Source organism: Littorina saxatilis, linkage group LG12 (assembly GCF_037325665.1).
Source record: "Littorina saxatilis isolate snail1 linkage group LG12, US_GU_Lsax_2.0, whole genome shotgun sequence".
Taxonomy (NCBI): domain Eukaryota; kingdom Metazoa; phylum Mollusca; class Gastropoda; order Littorinimorpha; family Littorinidae; genus Littorina; species Littorina saxatilis.
The window spans coordinates 21,776,866-21,799,735 of record NC_090256.1 but is presented as its reverse complement, the minus strand read 5'-3'; the positions used below and the strand labels follow the sequence as shown (position 1 = coordinate 21,799,735).

The 22,870-nt window shown below is 45.0% G+C and overlaps 2 protein-coding genes across 2 annotated transcripts in view; one reads left to right on the top strand and one right to left on the bottom strand.

Moving 5' to 3' along the window:
- LOC138981504 (UPF0415 protein C7orf25 homolog) overlaps window positions 1–22,870 on the bottom strand; it is a gene marked incomplete at its 3' end in the record, with an annotated part of 128,692 nt that overhangs the window by 88,697 nt on the left and 17,125 nt on the right.
- On the top strand, window positions 16,510–21,701 carry LOC138981507 (uncharacterized). Its single transcript, XM_070354451.1, has 2 exons — window positions 16,510–18,028; window positions 20,579–21,701. Exons 1-2 carry the CDS (start codon window positions 17,747–17,749, stop codon window positions 21,464–21,466), a joined length of 1,170 nt encoding a protein of 389 aa, XP_070210552.1. The 5' UTR covers window positions 16,510–17,746; the 3' UTR covers window positions 21,467–21,701.

The window sequence follows — 22,870 nt, the reverse complement described above, 5'->3', positions numbered from 1 at the left end:
TGTTAAGTAGTTTTCTGGGAATTGCTCTACACGCACACAAGCACACAAGCACACACACACACACACACACACACACACACACACACACACACACACACACACAAACACACACACTCACACACACTGTAATCTCCCTCTCAATGTTACCGCAGAACATTTAGTCAAATACAGTATTAACTAAATGTAAAAACGACATTTCTTGCAAATATGCATCGAATTTAAGTCTTGCAGTACAAGTTTTAAAGTAAGAACCACTTTACATTTTAATCTCTGAAAATAAGTCTGGAATGTAGACTTGATGACGCCAATTATATGCAAGGTATATTTCGTGCCCCTGGAATGCACTTGCTTTCATTCCTCAACCGATTATTTTGCTAGGATAAAAAAACAAAAAAAACTTTCCAGAATATTTTTTCTAGTGAGAAAAGAGTTTCCTCTTGATATTTTTGTTGGGTCCAAAAGCATTTCAAATGAGCGTTATTCCGATTAAACGTCAAAAGTTGAGGCTCGATCAGTACACATGTATGCATTTACAGATAAGCATGCTCTCCCAAAACACCAGAGGTTGCCCCTTTTCTTGTCTTTTCTGTGCTCTTTCATCCTCTTCCGATTAGCATGGCTAAAAATTGGGGTTCAAAAGTTTCCTGCAAGCTTGTCATAACAAGCCAAAATACATGACCTCCAGCCCGCCACAAGGTACAACGAAAAAGAATCAAAACGCTTTAAATACAAGGCGGTGGTGTGCGAAAGCCATGGGGGACAATGTTGGATGAAAGTCATAATTATGTCCATTCAATGTTTCTTCTACTGTACAACGCCTCTTTTGGGTTTGGTCCAAGTAACTACTATTGTGCATAACGCTTTATGGGGTTATGGGGATAGCGTTACAGGGACCACGCGCTCTAAAAACACACATGTGCGACAAGAGTACATCAGAGTTACGCGGAACCAATGTCCTGGCACCTGAGAGAATAACAAGTATATGTAATGAACAGGCGAATTTTATCCTCTTTTTCATCATTCTGTTTTTTGTAAGACCAAATTATCGTTTAGTGGACCCCCCACCCCCAATTTGAGACTTCTTCCCTTTTAAGATCCTATTTTCTCAGACTTTCTGTTCATAAACTCGGTAAGATTACCCCATTTTAAGACTCCCTCCTTTATAAGGCCTGGTTTTCTCAGATTTTTGGAGGTCTTAAGACGGGGTTCCACTGTACTTGTAAACAAACACCGGTGTAACACGAAATGTTTACTCCACGAAAAATTGACTCCGGAGTAAAAATTTAGTACGATTTTTTTTACTCCGAGTACACCTTTTGTACGAGAAAAGAACTCCCCAAGGTACGAAAAAAGTACTCCCCCCACGAAATTTTGACTCCCCAAAATTTTACTTCCAGTAAAAATCTCGTACGCGAAAATGGGATGCGGGCGAAGGGATAATGCCAATATGTGATCTCGCGCAAACAAATGTCTCCCTACCCTCCCTCTACCCCTTCCACCACCAAGACTAACAGGGGACATAACAGGGGAGTAAACGTTGCGTACACCTGGCGTGGAAAGTAAATTACTCGTGTTAAGGTGGAATAATTTATTCGTTATTTATTCGTCAGGGGAGTTACATTTTCGACCGAAATATTGACTCGGAACACACCTGTCGTTGGAAGTTATTTTCTCGTGCTATGGGGGAGTAGTTTTTTTCGTAAAGGGAGTAAACTTTTAATACGAAATGTTTACTCCGGAGTATAAATCTCGTGGGAGTAATTTTCTCGTGTTACACCGGCTTCGAAAGTGGCTATATAAGCTCGAACACTCCCGGATTTGGGTTACCTTGTGTGTTAGACATAGCGCTGAACAACGTTACCTCAAGCAATCGGTTTCAGCTTTCCTGACAATACTTTCTCGAGGCAATAACTTGGATGAAGACTAAAATGGAAAAGTTTCATTGAGCACGAAAACAGCGGGCGAGTAGGAAGGAGTTCACTTTACACTAAATACAGTGGAACCCCCAGGCCTCTTTCAGACCTCTAAAACTCTGAGAAAATCAGGAGGGAGTCTTGAAATGGAGGTACATTTATGTAGGTTCTGAGCAGAAAACTAATCTAGAGAATCAAGGTCTTAACAGGGAAGTCTTAAATCGGAGCTTGATGTATCTAAAAAAATAAAAAAGGAGGGTTCCATGATATCCACTAGCTATGCTAAAATATATATAACTTAGTATTCCAGCAGCTCTCTCTTTGCATGGAATCACGAAAGAACGCTAAAACATGTAACGGAAAGACAAGGCAGACACAAAGCGAAAGCGATCCTCTTCAAAAAGTAAGTTAAAAGAGCTATAGGAGCACATGATCGTGTTCTCTCCTTGTCACTGCGATAACAAAAAAAAACAAAAACAAAGATCAAGAGAACAGTTCTCCTGGGATCAAACACACTTAGAGACGGTGATTCTATTTTGAAGTGCGTACTAAAAACGTTGAGAAAAATAAAAGAAAACCCCCACATCGATTCGGTACTTTTAAAGGTCATTTATTGAAGGAACAAAAGAAATGTCGATGCAATACTTTTAAAGGTTATAGTATCTCCGTGGTTTTGTAGATCAGTAACAGATAACGAGGAAAAGAGACAGGGGTTTCGCCCTTCTATCATGTGGATTGATTAAACATTCACGCACGCCCGTCCGCACATTGCAACATTCTTGGTGCATTAGTGAATTGCTTTGATTTTGATGGTTCGGCCTTCTTCTTAACAGTATCGGTTTTTATATTTTGTTGCACATATCTCCAACAAAAGAATGGGTCAAATGACAACTAGTTTTTGTTTTTGATTTTTAGAAAGAGACGCAATGCATAGACCTCGCAAACGAGGTTTTGTGCTCCTCCTAGTTTCTTTTCATCAAAGTTTTCACTCTTACTTACTTACTTACTGACTTACTTACTGATTGACTTACTTACTGACTTACTTACTGACTGACTGAGTTACTTACAAGTTTTACTTACTGTTCCCTTCTTTCTTTCCTTCTTTCTCTTTTTCCTTTCTTTCTTTAATTTTCAGAAATTGCACCGCCAAATTTGATTTTGAAAGGGACCATCAATCGAGACCAAGCTATGTAGTAATTTTTCGCATTTACAGGTCGTTTCTCGATAAAAGTGATCAAATGCAAAAACAAATCAAACATAAGACATGGGATTTTGACATCTCCATTTGACTGAAATAACAGATAGAGAGCAAAGCTGTGGTTTACACTCACTTCATTTCCACTGTTGAGTTTGACTCACACACAATCCAAAAACCCTTCAACTGCATGGGGTTTTGACAGATGCAAAAATCGTAAAATTACAAGAAAATCTCATGTCTGAAATCTATAGACATGCCTTCTCGCGTCGTAAATAACAGTGTCATCGAAGAAGAAGAAGAAGAAGAAGAAGAAGAAGAAGAAGAAGGAAGAGGAGGAAGAGGAGAAAGAAGAGGAAGAAGAAGAGGAAGAAGAAGAGGAAGAAGAAGAAGAAGAAGAAGAAGAAGAAGAAGAAGAAGAGGAAGAAAGAGAAGAAGAAGAAGACGATGAAGAAGAAACATAACGGGACGGTGGGAAAAGACAAGAAAAGACGAAAGTATTAAACAATGGCGACTGCACGTGAGAGGGAACAATAAAGAGACCAAAAAGCAATGTACTCACAATTTTGTGTGTGTGTATTTTTGTGTTTTTGTGCCTGAAGAAGACCCTTAGGTCGAAACGTCGCTGTTATTCGTTCCGTGTTCGTCATTTTAACGTGAGTACATTGCTTTTTGGTCTCTTTACAAGAAAAGACATTAAGCAAACCAGTGATTACGCGAGTTGGAGGGAAGCAGGCTGTTGCATTTCTTTGACTGAGTGCGCAACAGACAGTGGCAAGGGAGATAATGAAATAGGGAGGGAACATGGTTGGGCGTGTGTGACAGGCAGCGGTTTGTCCTTCACATGTTACGAATTATGTCGTGAAGCAGTTGCACCTCCATGTCCTCATGTCCTGCCCCCTTGTCATTCTTCCCACTCTCATTTCTTTCCTGTAACAGGAGTGAGCTGAGGCAAGAAAGACACATCGATCTTCTCTGTCGTCTGTCTGTCTGTCTGTCTCTGTCTGTCCCTCCCTCTCTCTCTCTCTCTCTCTCTCTCTCTCTCTCTCTCTCTCTCTCTCTCGGTGCATCCCCTCTCTCTCTCTCTTTCTCTCTCTCTCTCTCTCTCTCTCTCTCTCTCTCTCTCTCTCTCTCTCTCTCTCTCTCTCTCTCTCTCTCTCTCAAATAAGCACGATTAATAAAGTTATCTTAAACTAGTTTCAATAATCCGTAACAAGTCATCACAAATATACAGAGGAAATTTGACCAATGAAAACATTCCTCTGTCCTTTTATAGCAAACCGGACACTCAAATGCAGTTCTCAATTTTCCAAACGGGATTTGTATCATTATAACAACTGTTGCTGTTCTTGTTGCTGCTGGCTGGATGGCAGATCCTTTACGTTTCTTTTCTTATTTTCTTCAAACATTTCGCGGAGCTATATTTGAAGCTTTTGCCTCAGCCTAAGATTTATAAGAACATTGTTATTTTCAGAATTCGATTCATGTAACCAAACACTTCATCAGAATAAGGGAACGGGGAGAGAAAAAAGGAAAGGGAAAGGTGGGTTTCACAAATCAATACAATCTTCATTCTCATTTCCCGGCGAGCCATACTCAGACATGAGACCAGCAAATGTTCCAAAAGTAGGAAAGTAAGCCGGGGTCCAGGGGCAACGCCCCGGTAGGGGGTTCAAGGGGGCAAAGCCCCCCTGACGGAAAATGGATGTTAGAATTATAAAGGCTATTTTGGGGCCTCTCCTGATAGCAAAAAATTAGATCATGCCTTTTTAAAAAGCTGTAAAAACCACAAGAATAATATGTTTTGGCATTTTAAACAAAAGTGTAATTTATAACAATCACACACACACACACACACAACTGACTTGAAAACTTTCAGAACCAACACATTTTTTCCACCAAGTCCGTATTTCACAACGCAGTGGCCTTTGTCGCACCACGTGCACACGGCCTGACCGGGAATGGATATCTTGGCGATACTGTCGCCAATGAGCTGGCGCCTTTCTTTCTTGTTGATAATGACAGTCACTTCTTCTGACAGCCAGTTGGCTTTCCACTTGTTTTTCACACTTTGGTCGTCGATCGTAAGAGCTTCCACAGCCGACAAAACAATATGGAATCCAGACGCCATGATGCTACCCTTTTCACCTTCGGCGTTTGGAGATCGGCAGCCAATCAAAACAACCCGCAAACCGCCATCGGTGAATAATTAGGCCTAGGCAATAATCGTCGGAGATCGACAGCCAATCAAACGCGACCCATGATACTGCTATGGGTTCACGCGAGTGCTGGGGTGCGAATGCACTGACTTCAGACGCAGACAGCTTCAGCTGAACGGTTCATACTACCACCACCACCCCCCCCTTTTTTTCTCAACGAATTTGCATCGATCTCAAGAATGGTCTGTGAGCTAAGGAAAATATCGGAATTCCGATAAAATTCGGACCAGTCCCATGTCTGAATTCATACTGTGAGAGCTTACAGACATTTAACACTCGCCCGAGGATGCGCGAACACACGAGCTCGCCCAGTCAATGTGCACACTACAATTGCCGTCTGTCTCTGTCTGTCTCTGCCTTTCTCTAGTTCTCTCTTTGTCTTCATCTTTTCTTTTTTTTTGAGGAAAAAAATCAAAATACACACGTTTTAAGTTTGCCATCTCTCTCCCTCTCCCTCTCTCTCTCTCTCCCTCTCTCTCTCTCCCTCCCCCCTCCCTCCCTCCCTCCCTCCCTCCCTCCCTCTTCGTTATCTTTTTTTTTAGGACAAAGATCAAAATACAGTCGTTTTAAGTTTGCCATCTCTCTCTCTCAGTCTCTCAGTCTCTCTCTCTCTATCTCTCTCTCTCTCTCTCTCTCTCTCTCTCCGTCTCTCTAGCTGTCTCCTTCTCTCTCTCTCTCTCTCTCTCTCTCTCTCTCTCTCTCTCTCTCTCTCTCTCTCTCTCTCGTTATCTTTTTTGGTCATGATTGTTTTCTGAAAGTTACTATTTTTCCGTGTGTACTTCCTCTTCGTCTCTGTCTGTAAGTCTGTCTGTCTCTAACTCTTTTTTTTCTCTTGGGGGTGGGGGGGGGGGGGGTAGGGACATTATTATTGACTTAAACTCGGCCGTTTCAAAGTAACCATTGTTCCTTATCCTCTTTCTAACTCTTTAAAAAGACCAATGACCCAATAATACGACGAGGAAAAACCGGTTGACAGAGATGCAAGTGAAAACTAGCTCTTTTGTTTGACTCTTACAGCAAACAACAAAAGCAGAAGGTGCTATTTTCTTCATTCCCATGACCCAGAGAACGCGAGAAAGAAGCAACAACTACAGCTCGTGCTATACGGTCGAACGTGAACTAGGTTACACATGTTGGCAGAAGAAGAGGCTAGATGAGGTGAACCGGCTTACCAGATGGGGGACCGCTGCTGTAGTATACACATCAACGGCCTGCAACGACCAAGCACGCAATTTCATCAAGTATTACGGAGAGCGAGAGGAGAGATGTGCGATTCATTTGCCGATGTAAACAGCACCAGGGGGCGTGGGGGTGGGGGGTTGGGTCGGCGGCTGACTGCTAAAGAGTTATAAATGACGACGCAGGTCAGGACTCAACGCAAAGCACATCCGCTGTTGTGATAGTGGTATATGATAGGACACTGCTCCAGATGCCTCGAAACGCTATTCGTCTTTTTACCACTCAAAATGGCAATTCATCCTTAAGCAGTACTAGACAACGTTCGTGTCGTGAACAATTCGACTTCTCACTCGGCGGGAAAAAAAATCATGTTGTTATAAACTAACGTTCCTAAACCTAACCTTTCTTGTTTCGGGATTTGTGAACGTTAGCTAGCCATCCATGTGTTTTCGATTTCCCAATCTGCGATCACTATTTTGAGTCTGATTGCAAAGCGTGTTCCTCTGTCGCAGGTTTCTGTATTGTGCAAAGAGGACGTAAGGTTAGATCCTCTTCCTGGTCTAAGATAGAAGTCTAAAATCAAACTGTAAATAAAATGTCTGATAGCATTGTCAGTTGCAAGGTTATCAAGGGGTGATCACCCACAGATGCCAAACGTAAGTAGCCTTCACTAGTACGTGTACGGAAAGAGACATAGCATGCTCGGAAGATAATCTCGTGGCTTAGAACCTGTGACGTCATCATGATAATTGTACCTGAAGAATTGAAGGGAATGTGTGGCGGGAGGGGGGGGGGGGGGGGCGTGATCGTGACTTAGAGTGACTATTTCCAATAGGTGTCAATAAACGAGTTCTCATGACAAAAGGCATTCCGTGCAAATTCAGACATACAGATATCGAGCACTCAGTGAGGATTTGTTCACACGCGATTATTACTCCTGACCCGTCATTGCCACTTGCGTCACACAGGTGAAGCACTGTCAATAAGCCAGGCACCAGCACTTGCCACACGCGCAGAGAGAGAGAGAGAGAGAGAGAGAGAGAGAGAGAGAGAGAGAGAGAGAGAGAGAGAGAGAGAGAGAGAGAGAGAGAGAGAGAGAGAGAGAGAGAGAGAGAGAGAGAGAGAGAGAGAGAGAATGAGAGCGTGGGGGAGAGAGAGAGAAACAGAGACAGAGACAGAGAGAGTCCTAAGTCGATGACGTCTCTCTGTTCAGTCTAGCACAAACCGAGGTGTGATGAGGTGCGAACTGTCGCTTTGATTATTTATTGTTGGGCATTAATAGCAAGTCGCTGCACTTTGCGCAAGAGTACATACATACATACCGTACAAACTAAAAAACAACACACACACACACACACACACACACACACACACACACACACACACACACACACACACACACACACAAACATTCACACACATACTTCCGCTAATCAGAAAAAAAGCTGGGCTGACAGCGTCCGCCGTGCAGCGTCGAGCTCGTCGTCATTTCTTCCAATATGTCTCTACACACACGCGCACACACACACACACACACACACACACACACACACACACACACACACACACACACAATCCCCCCCTTTCCCCGAAATACGATGCTATGGCAAAGAGAATCCTTCACTTTTCCAATGCCAGGAGAAAAACCAAGGAAGGATGCCTTCAGGCAGTGACGGTTTATATTTAATCTATTATAACTATCCAACGCCGGTCGATACGAAATGTCACTCAGTGCCTTCCCGGATGTCTCTTCTTTTTGCCCTAGCAGTGGGTGTGGTAATGGAGTGGTTATGGGACGATTGAAAACTATCCAACACTCATGCAAGATATGTTTTTTCCCTCTGCCTTTGATTTCAGATTCAATCGCTGAGGCGTCTACGCGGTGTGATTTTGTTTTCTTAGCCCAGGGTTTGTTAGATACTTGGATTGATGAAAGATTCAAAACAGAAAAACAGAAAAATTGTGGTAGGATACAGTGCTAAACACACACACACACACACACACACACACACACACACACTCACGCGCGCAAGAGAGAGAGAGAGAGAGAGAGAGAGAGAGAGAGAGAGAGAGAGAGAGAGAGAGAGAGAGAGAGAGAGAGAGAGAGAGAGAGAGAGAGAGAGAGAGAGAGAGAGAGAGAGAGAGAGTCTTAAACGAGGGTGAAAGATAACCAAGTAGACATGAGTGTTACCGCTCTGTGTGTGTGTGTATGTGTGTGTGTGTGTGTATGTGTGTGTGTGTGTGTGTGTGCGTGCGCGCGCGCGCGCGTGTGTATGTGTGTGTGTGTGTGTGTGTGTGTGTGTGTGTGTGCGTGCGTGCGTGCGTGCGTGTATGTATGTATGTTTATGTATTTTTGCAAGGAGAAATCACTGTTTGAGACTTAATATTTTACATTTTAAGAATAAGAGTTTTTGATTGGTTTGAATAACTCGACCCCCCAATAAATAGTAGAGCATAGTGCAATTTCATGTTGGTATCTTCTCCACTGAAAGCTATAACCCAAAGACTGAAGACCAAAGTGCTTTACCCCACTTCTGACCCGAATCACCCCCCTCCTGCTGGGTACACTCCGTGAACTCAAGTTAACCTCTGCTTTGACCTGTGTGCCAGGAGTCGGATGGGAGAGAGAGAGAGAGAGAGAGAGAGAGAGAGAGAGAGAGAGAGAGAGAGAGAGAGAGAGAGAGAGAGAGACACACACACACACACATAGACAGAGACAGACATAGAAAGACAGAAGCGGAGAGACTCAGAGGGAGACACAAAGACATACATACAGAGAGAGAGAGAGAAACTGTAACTGATCTCGTGAGAACGGTAACAAAACGAGACATGTCAGTTCTCCGAACGCATTGCAATAGATGACCGCTCCTGCGGCCATCAACAAACTGGTATCCAAGCACTGAGCAGTGATGGGCAGACTCTTGGTCTTGCTTCGGGAAAACCTTGGGAGTGGAAGTTTGTTGCATTTGGCACATTCATTACGTTCTGGTTTCTTCTTTATAGCCCAGTAATACAGCTCCAAAAAAACGCGATGAATGGAAAAAAAATATATCTGTAGTTAGGATCGAAAATCTGCTGAGAACCTTGCTGAGAGCCTGATCAGTCCTGCAGCTGCTTGGATTTTGAATGAAAAAAACCCACCAAAACAACAAAAAACAAACAGCTGTAGCTATGGCCGGTATAAAGTTTAACAACCTTGACCGGAAAACCCTGGTTTAATGTTGTTTTTCTCTGGTTTTAGGTTGGTGTTGGTTTTGGTTTTGGCGTCCGTAAAAAAAACACCACATCTCCATGAGCATTGCTTTCGTTAGCGGGGAAAGACAGAACACAAAGAAAAATTGCGAGTTGGAAATGTATGGCTTGATATATATCAGCTTTCTTTCTTTATTTGGTGTTTAACGTCGTTTTCAACCACGAAGGTTATATCGCGACGGGATATATCAGCTAATTCCGTGTTGATTGCGGAAGAACAAAGCCTGTTATGCGACACCCTCTCCCCCAAACACACACACATAAAGAGTATCCCAAACAATTTCAGTCCTTTTTTCGCTGTGGAAAAACCATTTTCGGATTACAATCGGTGGTAAACAAAGATAAAACGACAGAAAAAGCCAAGAGAAAGAAATACAGAAACAAACTACGTCTTCTTAAACATCAAAACAAAACCAAGAATAACACAAATTAAGCTTGAACAAACAACCTCCACAACCCACCCACAGCACACGAAACCCTTCATCTGGTGGACGTGTAAGAAGCGACCAGCCAGGTATATAGCATTACCCGTACCAGGCAGGTATGTACAAGGCTTACCTGAACCAGGTAGGTAGCAGCCCAGGTTCTGTCGTTAATTGAATCAGGCACCGAAATCTCGTTAAAAGGGGATTGCTGGCATTACTGTTGGGAGGAGAGCAGTTGTAAGCATGCACGTGCCCCCAGTTTCACGCATGACTGTATACTTATGCGTTGTGTGTCAGTCTTTGGTTGTTCCAGGGCGCCTGTGCCAGCTTTGAGTCATGTACGTTTGTTGTCGTTTTGAAGAAAGAGAGAGAGAGAGAGAGAGAGAGAGAGAGAGAGAGAGAGAGAGAGAGAGAGAGAGAGAGAGAGGGGGGGAGAGAGTATGTGTGTGTACGTGTGTGTGTGTACGTGTACGTGTGTGTGTGTGTGTGTGTGTGTGTGTGTGTGTGTGTGTGTGTGTGTGTGTGTGTGTGTGTGTGTGTGTGTGTGTGTGTGTGAGTGAGTGAATGAGGGCGTAAAACTCGAATCGTATAAACCAATTCATGTCCAATATAGGCAATTAAGACCTGACGGACAATAAGCCCCTTAAAATTTACTTTTTACTTGACTAAATGTAAAAAGGGGGTAAATTTACAGAGGGAATGAACTGACAATCTGAGAAAACAAGGTTTTAAAAAGGAGGGAGTCTTAAATTGGGGGGCGGGGGTCTTAAAAAGGGGGTTCCGCTGTAGCTCATTCTGACAGGGCGACCTACTTGGTCACTGCTGACCAGACCATGCACAGACGTCATCACATATATTGACCTTTTCCCCCTCTCTTGCAAATCAAAAACAACTGCCGGAACTTCCGCGCGGTATGCTGCCCCCAGTCAAAGCTTCTGGGCCTTGCGAAAGGTGGTCGACGGGCTTAAAAACTATGTTAATGTACGCTAATAGACGATTTTCGGAAATAACTCCGTCGGGTTTGTATGGGTTGCGGGAGAGTGACCTTTCTTGCAAAACCTCCGAGAAACAAAGGATAGACCAGTCACTAGCGAAAGGTCTGTTGGTAACACGTGCGTGTTTCCACGTGTTTCCGACAGACCCTTCGCTAGTGATTAGCTCCTCCAATATTTGTACGAGGTTGGGCCAATCACAAGCGAGGGGTGTGAAGGAAACATGTGCGTGTTTCCGGTCACGTGTTTCCGACCGACCCCTCGCTAGTGATCGGCCCCTCCAATATTTGTACGAGATTTTGCAAGAAAAGGTCACTCTCCCACAATCCATTCAAACCCGACGGAGTTATTTTCGGAATTTGTCTATTCGGAGATCGAGACCTCCCTTGTCAGGAATGATTGATCTAAGTCCAGCCTTCGACCGGACGAGAGACTTATATTATAAGCATCGCTGAGCTATACAGGGTCTGTCTATGTGGTTTGGGGTGCAGACATACACAAATAGATGACGGTCGGGAGGAGATATATAATAACGTTAAAGCCCTGTGAGTTAGCTTTAAAACATACATAAAGAGATCTTGGTCAGAAAGCTGAACCAAAAATATAACTCCCTGATAATCCCTATAGCAGCGGCCCCCCCACATGCCCAATTACGAACTGAGCGAACTCCTGATTGCCTGCAGGCATGCCCTCTAAACAGCCGGTGTCCGTCAGCCAAGTGGGTCTTTCATTTAACTTAAGCCGCCAGCACTCTCCCTCCGCTCCGTTAGCCCCCCTCCCTTCCCTGTCTCCTCCAGACACACACACACGCACGCACGCACGCACACATACGCACACACACACACACACACACACACACACGGCACATACGCGCACGCAATGCCCTTGTATCAACAGACTCTTTAAAATTGATTTTCTTACAAGTAAATGTCAAGCAACCATTTGCTTCAGTTTTCTCAATACCCAGGCAATAAACCCCCACGTACACGAGTTATGTGAAAATTGCTTCTTTGCTGAACTACGTACGGGTTTTGCTAATAAACAAGCCGATTTTTACAATGGCACTGTGTTTGCGACTGGTTCTGCGGCATTAGCATTTCCATCTCGACAATCATTAAATATAACGAGTGCTGCCGAATGAATTGTTATTTCATGAACGCTATTCATAGTATAGCTGTGTTCGTTGCAATGCTATTATCTGCTACAGCTCATCAGCTGTTCTCGCTTCTGTAGCTGAACCCTTCCCTTTTTTATTTTAAGCCTTATTTTTCTTTTCTTTTTTTCTTCTTCCATTTTTGCCCATACAATATCACATCGTGTGCTAGTTTTTGACTGCCTTTGCGACACATTCGACGACAATATGTAATTTGGCCAAGCAATCAATAGATGCAATGATCGACTGACATCCAATGGTCGAAAGATCCAATAGGGCACAGAGAAGGTACTACATTACTATTTCAATCTCGACAATCATTTAATATAACGAGTGCCGCCGAATGTATTGTTATTTTATGAACGCTATTCATATTATAGCTGGGTTCGTTGCAATACTATTATCTGCTACAGGAGGTCGTTAGGCGAAGCGATCGATTGATGCACTGGTCGACAGATCCAATGGTCGATAGATCCAGTAGGGTACAGAAAAGGGATCCATCTACACTTGGATCCACTGACCCTAGCGTCAGGGCTGGGCACACAGTATATTTGCTACAGAAAGCGTGTCGCATGCGCAGCCTCAAACTTGCGAGTGTGACAAACTGTCAAACTGTGACAAACGAAAGAAATTCGTCGCAAAATTCGTTGTCGCAGTTTGTCGGACAGTCTGTCTGCCGTGTGGCATAGCTATGACAAAAGCGGCAAATCCGCAGCCCTGTTGAATCTGTCAGTATACTATACTACCGCCATACTCAGCCATGGATTCTAACGTCCATTGATCCATAATTTATGGTAATTAAGAGACCCACGGGAAAGAAGATGGATCCTAGATTCGACGGACGAAGGTTCAATGGCTCCAAACCCAATGTAGCTCGATGAAAACAAGGATGACACGCACATCTGAGCCATCCCTGTATCAACCGCACCTTGGGTTCCATCGAGCTGACATACCCATCCCACAATGCAAAACATCAAGCAGTACGCATGACTCTCACGTCACTTCCGGTGAATGTCAATGCGCGATCATTAAGAGACTGTTTGGCCACGGCAAGCACTTTGCGCGTCGTCAGCAACTGTTGTTTGTATGCGAAACAAAGCACAGACAGGAGTCGCACTGCCTATTGTCAAACGCTGTTTGTATGCAAAACACGAGGCAAAGCCCCGTCAAAACACAATCGCGTGCTCAAGATGACGGCAGACAAGGTACGTTTTGCATGCCAGCCGAAATCATGGAAATGTCATCGCAAAGGTTAACGTGTAGATCGGCACAAGATAGCTCCATATCTGGATCGTGGCAAGGATCTGTCGTGAGTTGCTGTTATGTTCGCTTCGTCAACCCCTTTACGAAGGATACAGTTCAAATTCTCGCTTTTTCGTTACTTTTAGTGTAACCGTGTGCCGAAACACTACGATCACCTCGGGAAGCGAAGTGCAATCAAACAGGATTGAAAATGTTAGGGCTAATTTCTTAGCCCTATAAAAACTGTTATGCAAACCCGAAGGTTTCCATGAACATACAGACAATCGGAAACCACCAGACCCCATCACAAACAGAACTCTACAAACCACAGGTGTTGACTTTAAAGGCCAACAACCCGGGCGCAGAGTCCGTTGTGAAAGGAGCGGTAGCCTCCCCTGTCACAATCGCCCCCGTTTGAAATGAACTTCGTCCCGAAGTTCCGAACCGGGAGACCACTGTCCATCCCAAGTTCGCAGAATGGGAACAGCACGAAATGTTCAGTGGTCATATTATGCCATTACCTGAACATATCATGCCGAGTCCCATCCCTGCTCGCAAGCGCCAGATGTAACCGTGTGCCGAAACACTACGATCACCTCGGGAAGCGAAGTGCAATCAAACAGGATTGAAAATGTTAGGGCTAATTTCTTAGCCCTATAAAAACTGTTATGCAAACCCGAAGGTTTCCATGAACATACAGACAATCGGAAACCACCAGACCCCATCACAAACAGAACTCCACAAACCACAGGTGTTGACTTTAAAGGCCAACAACCCGGGTGCAGAGTCCGTTGTGAAAGGAGCGGTAGCCTCCCCTGTCACATTAGTAAAACAAATTTCTTCGCATTCGTTGTCATTCATTGTTATGTGTGATAAAGAATGCGTACGCGTGGATGTGTGTATAATAGGAGGTCGGTTCTTGGTTAGGTTCAGCGAGTCAGCCTCATCAACCTCAAAGGTTCAATGGACGATGGCTTCAAAACAACAAATTCGTTTACTGTGTAAGAGGGAGAGAGAGAGAGAGAGAGAGAGAGAGAGAGAGAGAGAGAGAGAGAGAGAGAGAGAGAGAGAGAGAGAGAGAGAGACAGAGACAGAGACAGAGACAGAGACAGAGAGATAGACAGACAGATAGACAGACCAGAGAAAGATGCATAGATCGGAATCGAACTCTATTTCACAAAGTTACGAGCACTGACTGATGGTTTAAGGACAGATTTATGAGACAACCATAACGACAATAACATCTTGGAAGGGTGTTCTTGAATACTGCACCTCGAATCTACGAATTCCGAAAATAACTCGTCGGGTGTGTATGGGTTGTGAAAAGAGTGAACACCCTAATTGCTTTTACTGAGACAAACTATTCACGAGTCAATCACAAGCGAGGAATGTGTCGAAAACACGTACGTGGACAAGGAGCACGTGTGGATTTATTTGTTCCACTAAACCACGGGTATTCACTCTTTCACAACAAACCCGACAGAGTTATTTCCGAACATCGTCTATTCTAGTCAGTTCTGTACGTACATGCCGGAGAGAGTGCCTATAAACAGCCTTGACACTCACACTAAATCACCTTACCATTAGAGACCGGCTGAAGAGGAGACGATCTATAAGCGGTACCAATACCCGTACTAATTAGCTTAATGCTCAGACTATACTCTATGTCACTCAAGTGCCAGGGGAAAGCCCGATAAACCCTGACAGGCAGATTGACAGGTGACGGACACAGACAACAGCACTTCACTTAAGTCGCCGACAGGCAGGCCTGTGTTGTTCTGACGACATGAACTCAATCACGGGCGAGTACTGACTGACTATTAGGGTTTAACGTCCTCATAGACCAGTTGGCCTATACTGGGACAGGTATTGGTAATACGCTGAGGATATGGTGTGCTACTTTGACTCGAACAAGCCCGCTGTGGCTGTCTTCTTCGACACACCAGCTTTGGGTTTGTCTCGTCAAAGTATCTTTCTTTCTTTATTTGGTGTTTAACGTCGTTTTCAACCACGAAGGTTATATCGCGACGGGGAAAGGGGGGAGATGGGATAGAGCCACTTGTCAATTGTTTCTTGTTCACAAAAGCACTAATCAAAAATTTGCTCCAGGGGCTTGCAACGTAGTACAATGTATTACCTTACTGGGAGAATGCAAGTTTCCAGTACAAAGGACTTAACATTTCTTACATACTGCTTGACTAAAATCTTTACAAAAATTGACTATATTCTATACAAGAAACACTTAACAAGGGTAAAAAGAGAAACAGACTCCGTTAGTCGCCTCTTACGACATGCTGGGGAGCATCGGGTAAATTCTTCCCCCTAACCCGCGGGGTGTCGTCAAAGTATCGAAATACTATCATGATAATCAGAGACGAGAGATGATGCATGTCTTCGTGTTTTCCAAGCCCTGAGACTTTCACTGTGAACTTGGGATCTTTTTCGTGCGCATGTGTGCATACGGGGGTGTTCGGACACCGAAAAGAGTCTGCAGAAAGTTGACTCCGAGAAATACATCTCTCGCCGAACGTGGGGTTCGAACTCACGCTGATAGCGAACAACTGGATACAAAGCCAGCGCGCTACAAACTGAGCTACTTCCCCGCCGGGCGAGTGCTTGATACGAGAGCTGAGTGTTATAGTATAGTCTCTTTTTGATGTACTGAGGTTCTGAGATGCAGACAGGCTGGAGGGGAAGGGGTTCGGGATGGGGGTGAAAAGGGGCGGGGACTGGGGTGGGGCTTGGGGGTAGGTGAGGATGGCAAGAGGGGACATACGTGTGTGTATGTGTGTGTGTGTGTGTGTGTGTGTGTGTGTGTGTGCGTGTGCGTGCGTGCGTGTATGTTCGTGCGTCCGAGCGTGTGCGCGTGCGTGCGTATGTACGTGCGCGTCTGTGTCTTTAACTCGATGCAAAAAGCACTTGCAAAAAAACCCGATTAATAATCTTTTCCCCATGTATGTGTGCAGGTCATTGCCCCCGTTTCTCAGACGGACAAAGACGTAATGGAATGTCTGACGCACAAGAACTCGTGCCATACACACCTTCGGAGTTCAACGACTAGTTCTTGTCAGCAGACTCCCTTCAACTGATATCAATTCCTTCCGCAGAAGTTGTCAATGCTGCAGTGAAAACACGTTGGCGAAGAAAGCCAATCACGCAACAGACACCTCCAGTGAAATTTTCTGTCAGTTGACTTCCATTATCTGTGAGTGTAAACAGTAAAACCGACAGACACCAATTGCTTTTGTACAAGTTGACCATTCTGCAGGGTAAAACCGTTAGCGAAGAAAGCAAGCAGTTCACGCCACAGACACATTCAGTGTAAGAGGGACCCGTTCTTTTCAGTTGACTTCCATTATATGTGAATGTAAACAGTAAAGCTGACATGAATTTCTTCCGTAAAAGTAGTTCGTAGTAGTAGAAGCTGGGCGAAACGAAAACTTTGTGAAGAAAGTAAAAGTCCAATCCACGCCAAGAAATCGATACTTGGTGGAAAGTTGCTGTCCTTATTAAGTCTTGGAGCCAGTCTTGTCTGCCGATGGTTAAGGAAGCTCTCTGCTAGACTGAGACAAATCATCCCGTCTATGCACGCGGATGAAGACACTAAGGCGCAAATGTGGGCATATCTAGGCAAGTAGAACGCAACAATTTGTTGGGCACAGTCGTGGAGCCAGAATCGCCGCACAAACGCAACTTGGGAAACTTAGAATCCACTCCAGCCGTCGCATTTTTCATCTGGCCACGTTTAGCATGTGTTAGGTTTCTCTGAATCCGACCACTATAGAAAAAAAGACTCGGTCAGTATCACAAACGTCAGGATCATCTTTTTGTGCAAGGCCAGTCTCCTGAAAAATACAGAGCAAAATGTACATCACTCACTCTCCCTCATATAGGCCACACCCCTCAGTCTTTTGTCTGATGCTTGAAATGTAGTGTTTTCTGGAATCTAAACTTCACCGGCAGAGATATTTCAGGCTCAGTTGTTCACGACATCTTACTCTCAGAAAACCAAGTCATTCTGCGGACAGTCTTAGCTCAACGTCTCTGCTTGAGGCCTGACATTTCTAGAATCTAACCCCAACGGCCAGAACAAAAACCTTCATCTGTCCCAAATTACACAGACCATTTCATTCCGTGGTCAGTCGTCACTCCATCCTCTCTGCCTTGTGGCCTGGAATGTACGTGTCCAGCGAGCGCAGACTGACCATGACCGACGACGAGCCCTCGCCCAAGGCCCTCAGTACCGAGATTGCCTCCTCCACCGCCTCCTCCATCTACATCACGTGGGAGGCCAACGATGACGCGGTCCTTGATGACGTCATCTCGCCCAGCGTCATCCAGGGCTACCGGGTGCACTACCAGAAGGTGGCCAGCACCTACGTGCAGTACAGCCACTTCATGCCGCCCGACGCCAGCGGCTACAGCATCAGCAACCTCGTCGCCGACACCTACTACAAGGTGAGTAAGGTCTTCGACGTGCCAACCCCTCTATATTGTGTCTTCTGGCCCGCGCTCTCTCTATATCTTTGTCTGTCCGTCTGTCTGTCTGTCTGTCTGTCTCGCTCTCTCTCTCTCTCTATTTGTTTGTCTATTTGGCCGGCTGTTTGTTTGTGTGTTTGTTGCCACCTCTATCCTTGTTCCACCACCATCAATCATCATCATCATCATCATCATCATCATCATCTCCTCCTCCCCCCTCCCTTCGTACATCACCAGTTCATGTCCTTAACAGGTTTTAGAGGCCTGTGAGGACGTAAAGAAACACTTTCGATTCACTTCAAATCATGGACTTGTCCTGGCTGCTTTTGAAATGTCTAGTTTCTTCTTTTTTTCTTTCCTTGTTTGCTGTTTTGTTCTTCTGTGTTTGTTTCTTTGATTAAATCTTTTACAAATAGGTGTCAAAAACAATATTATATATTCCCACATACAAAAATCAGCATGTCCATTCACTTATAATTATCAACTCACTTTAATTCGTTTCAGATTCTCACTGGAAAAACAACACGTTCACTAGTTTCAATTTTAGGAGAGCCGTATTGTGTTCATCCAAATCTTAGCGCAAACAACACCTGAAAATGCAAAGCAAAACGCCGTTTACTACCCCCCCCCCCCCCCCCCCCCCCCCTCTCTCTCTCCTATCTCCCTCTCTTTCCATCCATCCGCCTCTATCCCCTCCGTCCCCCTTCCTGCTGAGATACCCCATTCACTTTCTTGTAATGTCGACAATTCTCAAAAAGAAAAACAGTAAAAAGCTAACCTTTATAAAATTCTCTTCACATCCAGGAGGTCCGTCTGCGACTTGTGATTCTTTCTATTTATTTCCATTTTTGTCGGCTAATTGGCTTGCTTGATCCCGCTCAAAAACGATCTTATATCATCCCCAACAAAATGTCAAGCATAGAGATACACTGTTCATCCTGGTTAATCAGTTCTCTTTTGTTTCTTCTGGGTGATTAGCTTTTGCGGCGGATGTATTAATGTCGTTAACATCGAGAGAGAGAGAGAGAGAGAGAGAGAGAGAGAGAGAGAGAGAGAGAGAGAGAGAGAGAGAGAGAGAACTCTGAACTCTGAACATGTATTGAATAAACACAAGGCGAGAGAGAGAGCGAGAGAGAGAGAGAGAGAGCGAGAGAGAGAGAGAAAGAAAAAGAGAAAGAGAGAGAGAGAGAGAGATTTTTGTTGTTTTTGCCGAGAGAGAGAGAGAGAGAGAGAGAGAGAGAGAGAGAGAGAGAGAGAGAGAGAGAGAGAGAGAGAGAGAGAGAGAGAGAGAGAGAGAGAGAGAGAGAGAGATTTTTGTTGTTTTTGCATAACCATTATTTCAAATGCCGTCACACAAACCAAACCAGATTAATTCTATTCCCTTCTGGTTTCACATCGCTTTTCAGCTTAAGAAAGACGCCACACACCAGAATTCAGCACAGGCAATATTCATTATTTTTCTGGAAAAAAGTTGATAACATGAAGAAAACACATTTGACCTTTGGAAGCGTGAGCTTCGGATAGTGTTTTTAAGACCCTTCCACACGTGCGAGTCTTCAAACTCGTTCAATTGCTGTGCAAAAGCAACAACGACAGCAGCCCAACAAAACACAAATCCATACCCGAATCAAGTTTCCGGTTTCTTTTCACCTGTTAAGCCTTTGTTCAAAGATGTTTTTAATGATTTTATAAAACTCTGCGAGTCTTATTTCCTCGTTTGTCATCTCTGCAATACGATCGTCTGCTTATTGTTTGTGGGCTACGGTTGGCAGTGGAGGGGTTCACAGCGAGGGTAGATGTCGATCAACAACGGAATGAGATTGCATGTAAGCATCTGATTTCATCTTCATAAAGTGTGGTGGTTTCTTTGCCGGACAAGGCTTGTCTGTACTGTCAAAAAGAAGTTTGCACCCCCCCCCCCTTAAAACACACATACACACACACACCACACACACACACACACACACACACACACACACACACACACACACACACAAAACCTACTTTTAAAGCACTAATTCGCAATGCTTTAAATAAGGCCACAAAACGTCTTTGACTTACTTCTACGCGTTATATAACCCACAGGTGTGCGTGGTGATGTACCACAACGACACCTCCTTTCTGTTATTTCTGAAGATCCTTACACTCGCTGACTTACTCCTCTTTCTTTTTTTGAATGGCCCTACAAGCTGAACCTCTTCTACTCCTTTGCTTTGTACAACCCACACGTGTGCGTGGTGATGTCGACACCTCCTCTTTCTATGCTCTACAGTACCACACAACCTCTACCTCTTTGACTTAATCCTATGCCTTGAACAAACCACATGTGCGTGTACTGATTTACCGGAACGACACCTTATCTCTTTATGTTCTTTAGTGCCCTACAAGCTGTTAAACCTCTTTCATTTACTCCTATGCTTTGTACAAGCCACATGTGTGCGTGGTGATGTCGACACCTCTTTCTATGCTCCAAAGTGCCCCACAAGCTTTACCTCTCTGACTTAATCCTATGCCTTGTACAACCAACAGGTGTGCGTGGTGATGTATCGCAACGACACCTCCTCGCCGGAGCGCGACTGCGTGGATGCCGCCACCACCTCCTGGCACATCCCCGTCTCCATCGGCAGCAGCATCGGCGCCGTCCTCGCTCTCTCCATCATCGTCCTCATCGTCCTCCTCTCCCGATGCCCCTCCCTCATGCGCCGCCAGCGCGCCTCCGCCTCTGAGTCCTCCAAGTACGACTCCATGACCTCCTCCCGTTACCCTGACGACCACAACGAGTTCAGCGACACCACCACCCACTGCCACGACCACGACGACGACGTCTTCTCGCAGAGCTCCGAGGGCCACCCGCTCGACTCCTACCGCCACTGCCACCACCCTCATACCTACCCCAACCACAACCACGCCCCACTGCCTGAGCGGCTCTGCAACGGCAACAAGAACCAAGCCTTCATCGGGGTCGGGGCGGGAGGGGCGTCTGGAGGCATCTCGCCCAGACACGCCCATCACCACGCCCACCACTACCACCACCGCGCCCATTCGCTGGGCGCCTGTGGGCGGAGCCACTCCCTGGAGAGGCCCCGCCCCCACCACAGCCGTCGCAGCCAGCTGATGCAGCTACACAGCGCGCACCAGTCCATTCAGTCTGAGCCCGCCGTTTCCAGCTCGTCCACGCCCCGCCCCCTGCACGTCAGTATCTCGGACCTCCCCCCTGCCGTGCACATCCCTGACCCAGACGCCCCGGTGTCCACCCTCGTCACAGGGGGGAGCAGCGGCAGTGGCGGGGGAGGGGGCGTGTCCGGCAGTGGAGGAGGAGGAGGAGAAGTAGGTGTGGCTGTGGGAGGGGCTAGAGCCAAAACCAGCCTGAAGGACACGCCTCGGACATTCCATATGAGTATTGATTACGACGTGTGACGAAATTTACCTGTAACGGTTGATAGAACCTTGTGTGTTGTATAGTGTCCACGAACGTTCCAAAGGGGCACCACAGGATATAAACATCACGCGAAAAGACGTGTGAGTGCTAAATGCTGCTGGGCATTCTTCTTTAATGCAGCCACCCGGGAAGCAAACGCTCTCGTGAACCAAACACTGAAACATTTCTCCAGACTCGTACTTTTTTTTAGGAAACTGAAAACCAAAAATGAAATTTTTTTTTTTTTAAATGAAAAAATAAAAAATAAAAATGTGTTGCAACCCAGAGTGGACATTGGATTGGCAGGCGCAGATGTAAGAAAATATTTGCACTCGGAGAAAGTTTGTTTGTTTGTTTATTTGTTGCTTAACGTCCAGCCGACTACGCAGAGCCATATCAGGACGAGGAAGGGGGGGATGAAGGGGGCCACTTGTCAAGCGATTCCTGTTTACAAATGCACTAACCCATTACTTGTGTCCCAGCAGGCTTTAGTAAAACTAAATTAATACCTACTGGAAGATTACCAGTTTCCAGTATGATAAAATAGGCTTAACCTATCTACTGCTGGACTTACATCAGAACACTAACAGATTAAACTATACATGAATCGCGAGACAAGCGGCAAGAGAAGAGATTTTTGGAAAAAATACAGGTGAATGAGCAAGAAGGCAGAAAAAAGAAAAGAATTCATGAAGAAAAAGAGAGCATGACAGGAAAGAGGAACCAAAAATCTACCTAACAGCAAACTAGAAAGCTCCTGCGGTTCCAAAAACAGGAGGGGCTTTTAATTTCATAACCGCAGTGCCCCACTGCGGGACTCGGAGAAAGTATGTTGGCGAAAAATAGAAAGAAACAACACACAACCTTTGAGCGCTCGATCTCTGCACTGCGCAAAACAGATATGTACCATATATTAAACATAGTTTACCATGGTATTTAGTTTGGATACCCCGAGATCAGTGACAATGTCAATGGTTCGATGGTCTGCAGTTGCAAAATATTTGCACGGCGTCAGATTCCAGTGAGTGTAATTGTCTGTTGTTTTTTTGTGTAGCATTTTCTTCTGTTTAGTGTGTGTGTGTGTGTGTGTGTGTGTGTGTGTGTGTGTGTGTGTGTGTGTGTGTGTGTGTGTGTGTGTGTGTGTGTGTGTGTGTGTGTGTGTGTGAGTGTGTGTGTGTTAATTTGTTTTAGGTCCCGATAGAAGATTTGCCCCATTTGCTTTGCATCTAAAACAGACCAAAGACAACATATAAACATCACGCGAAAAGACGTGTGAGTGCTAAATGCTGCTGGGCATTCTTCTTTAATGCAGCCACCCGGGAAGCAAACGCTCTCGTGAACCAAACACTGAAACATTTCTCCAGACTCGTACTTTTTTTTTAGGAAACTGAAAACCAAAAATA

Excerpts from the sequence above, each read along its gene's own strand:
- LOC138981507 (XM_070354451.1), top strand. The coding sequence starts at position 17,747 with ATGTACGTGTCCAGCGAGCGCAGACTGACCATGACCGACGACGAGCCC. Across the intron at positions 18,029-20,578 it reads TCGCCGACACCTACTACAAG|GTGTGCGTGGTGATGTATCG; the intron begins GTGAGTAAGGTC and ends TACAACCAACAG.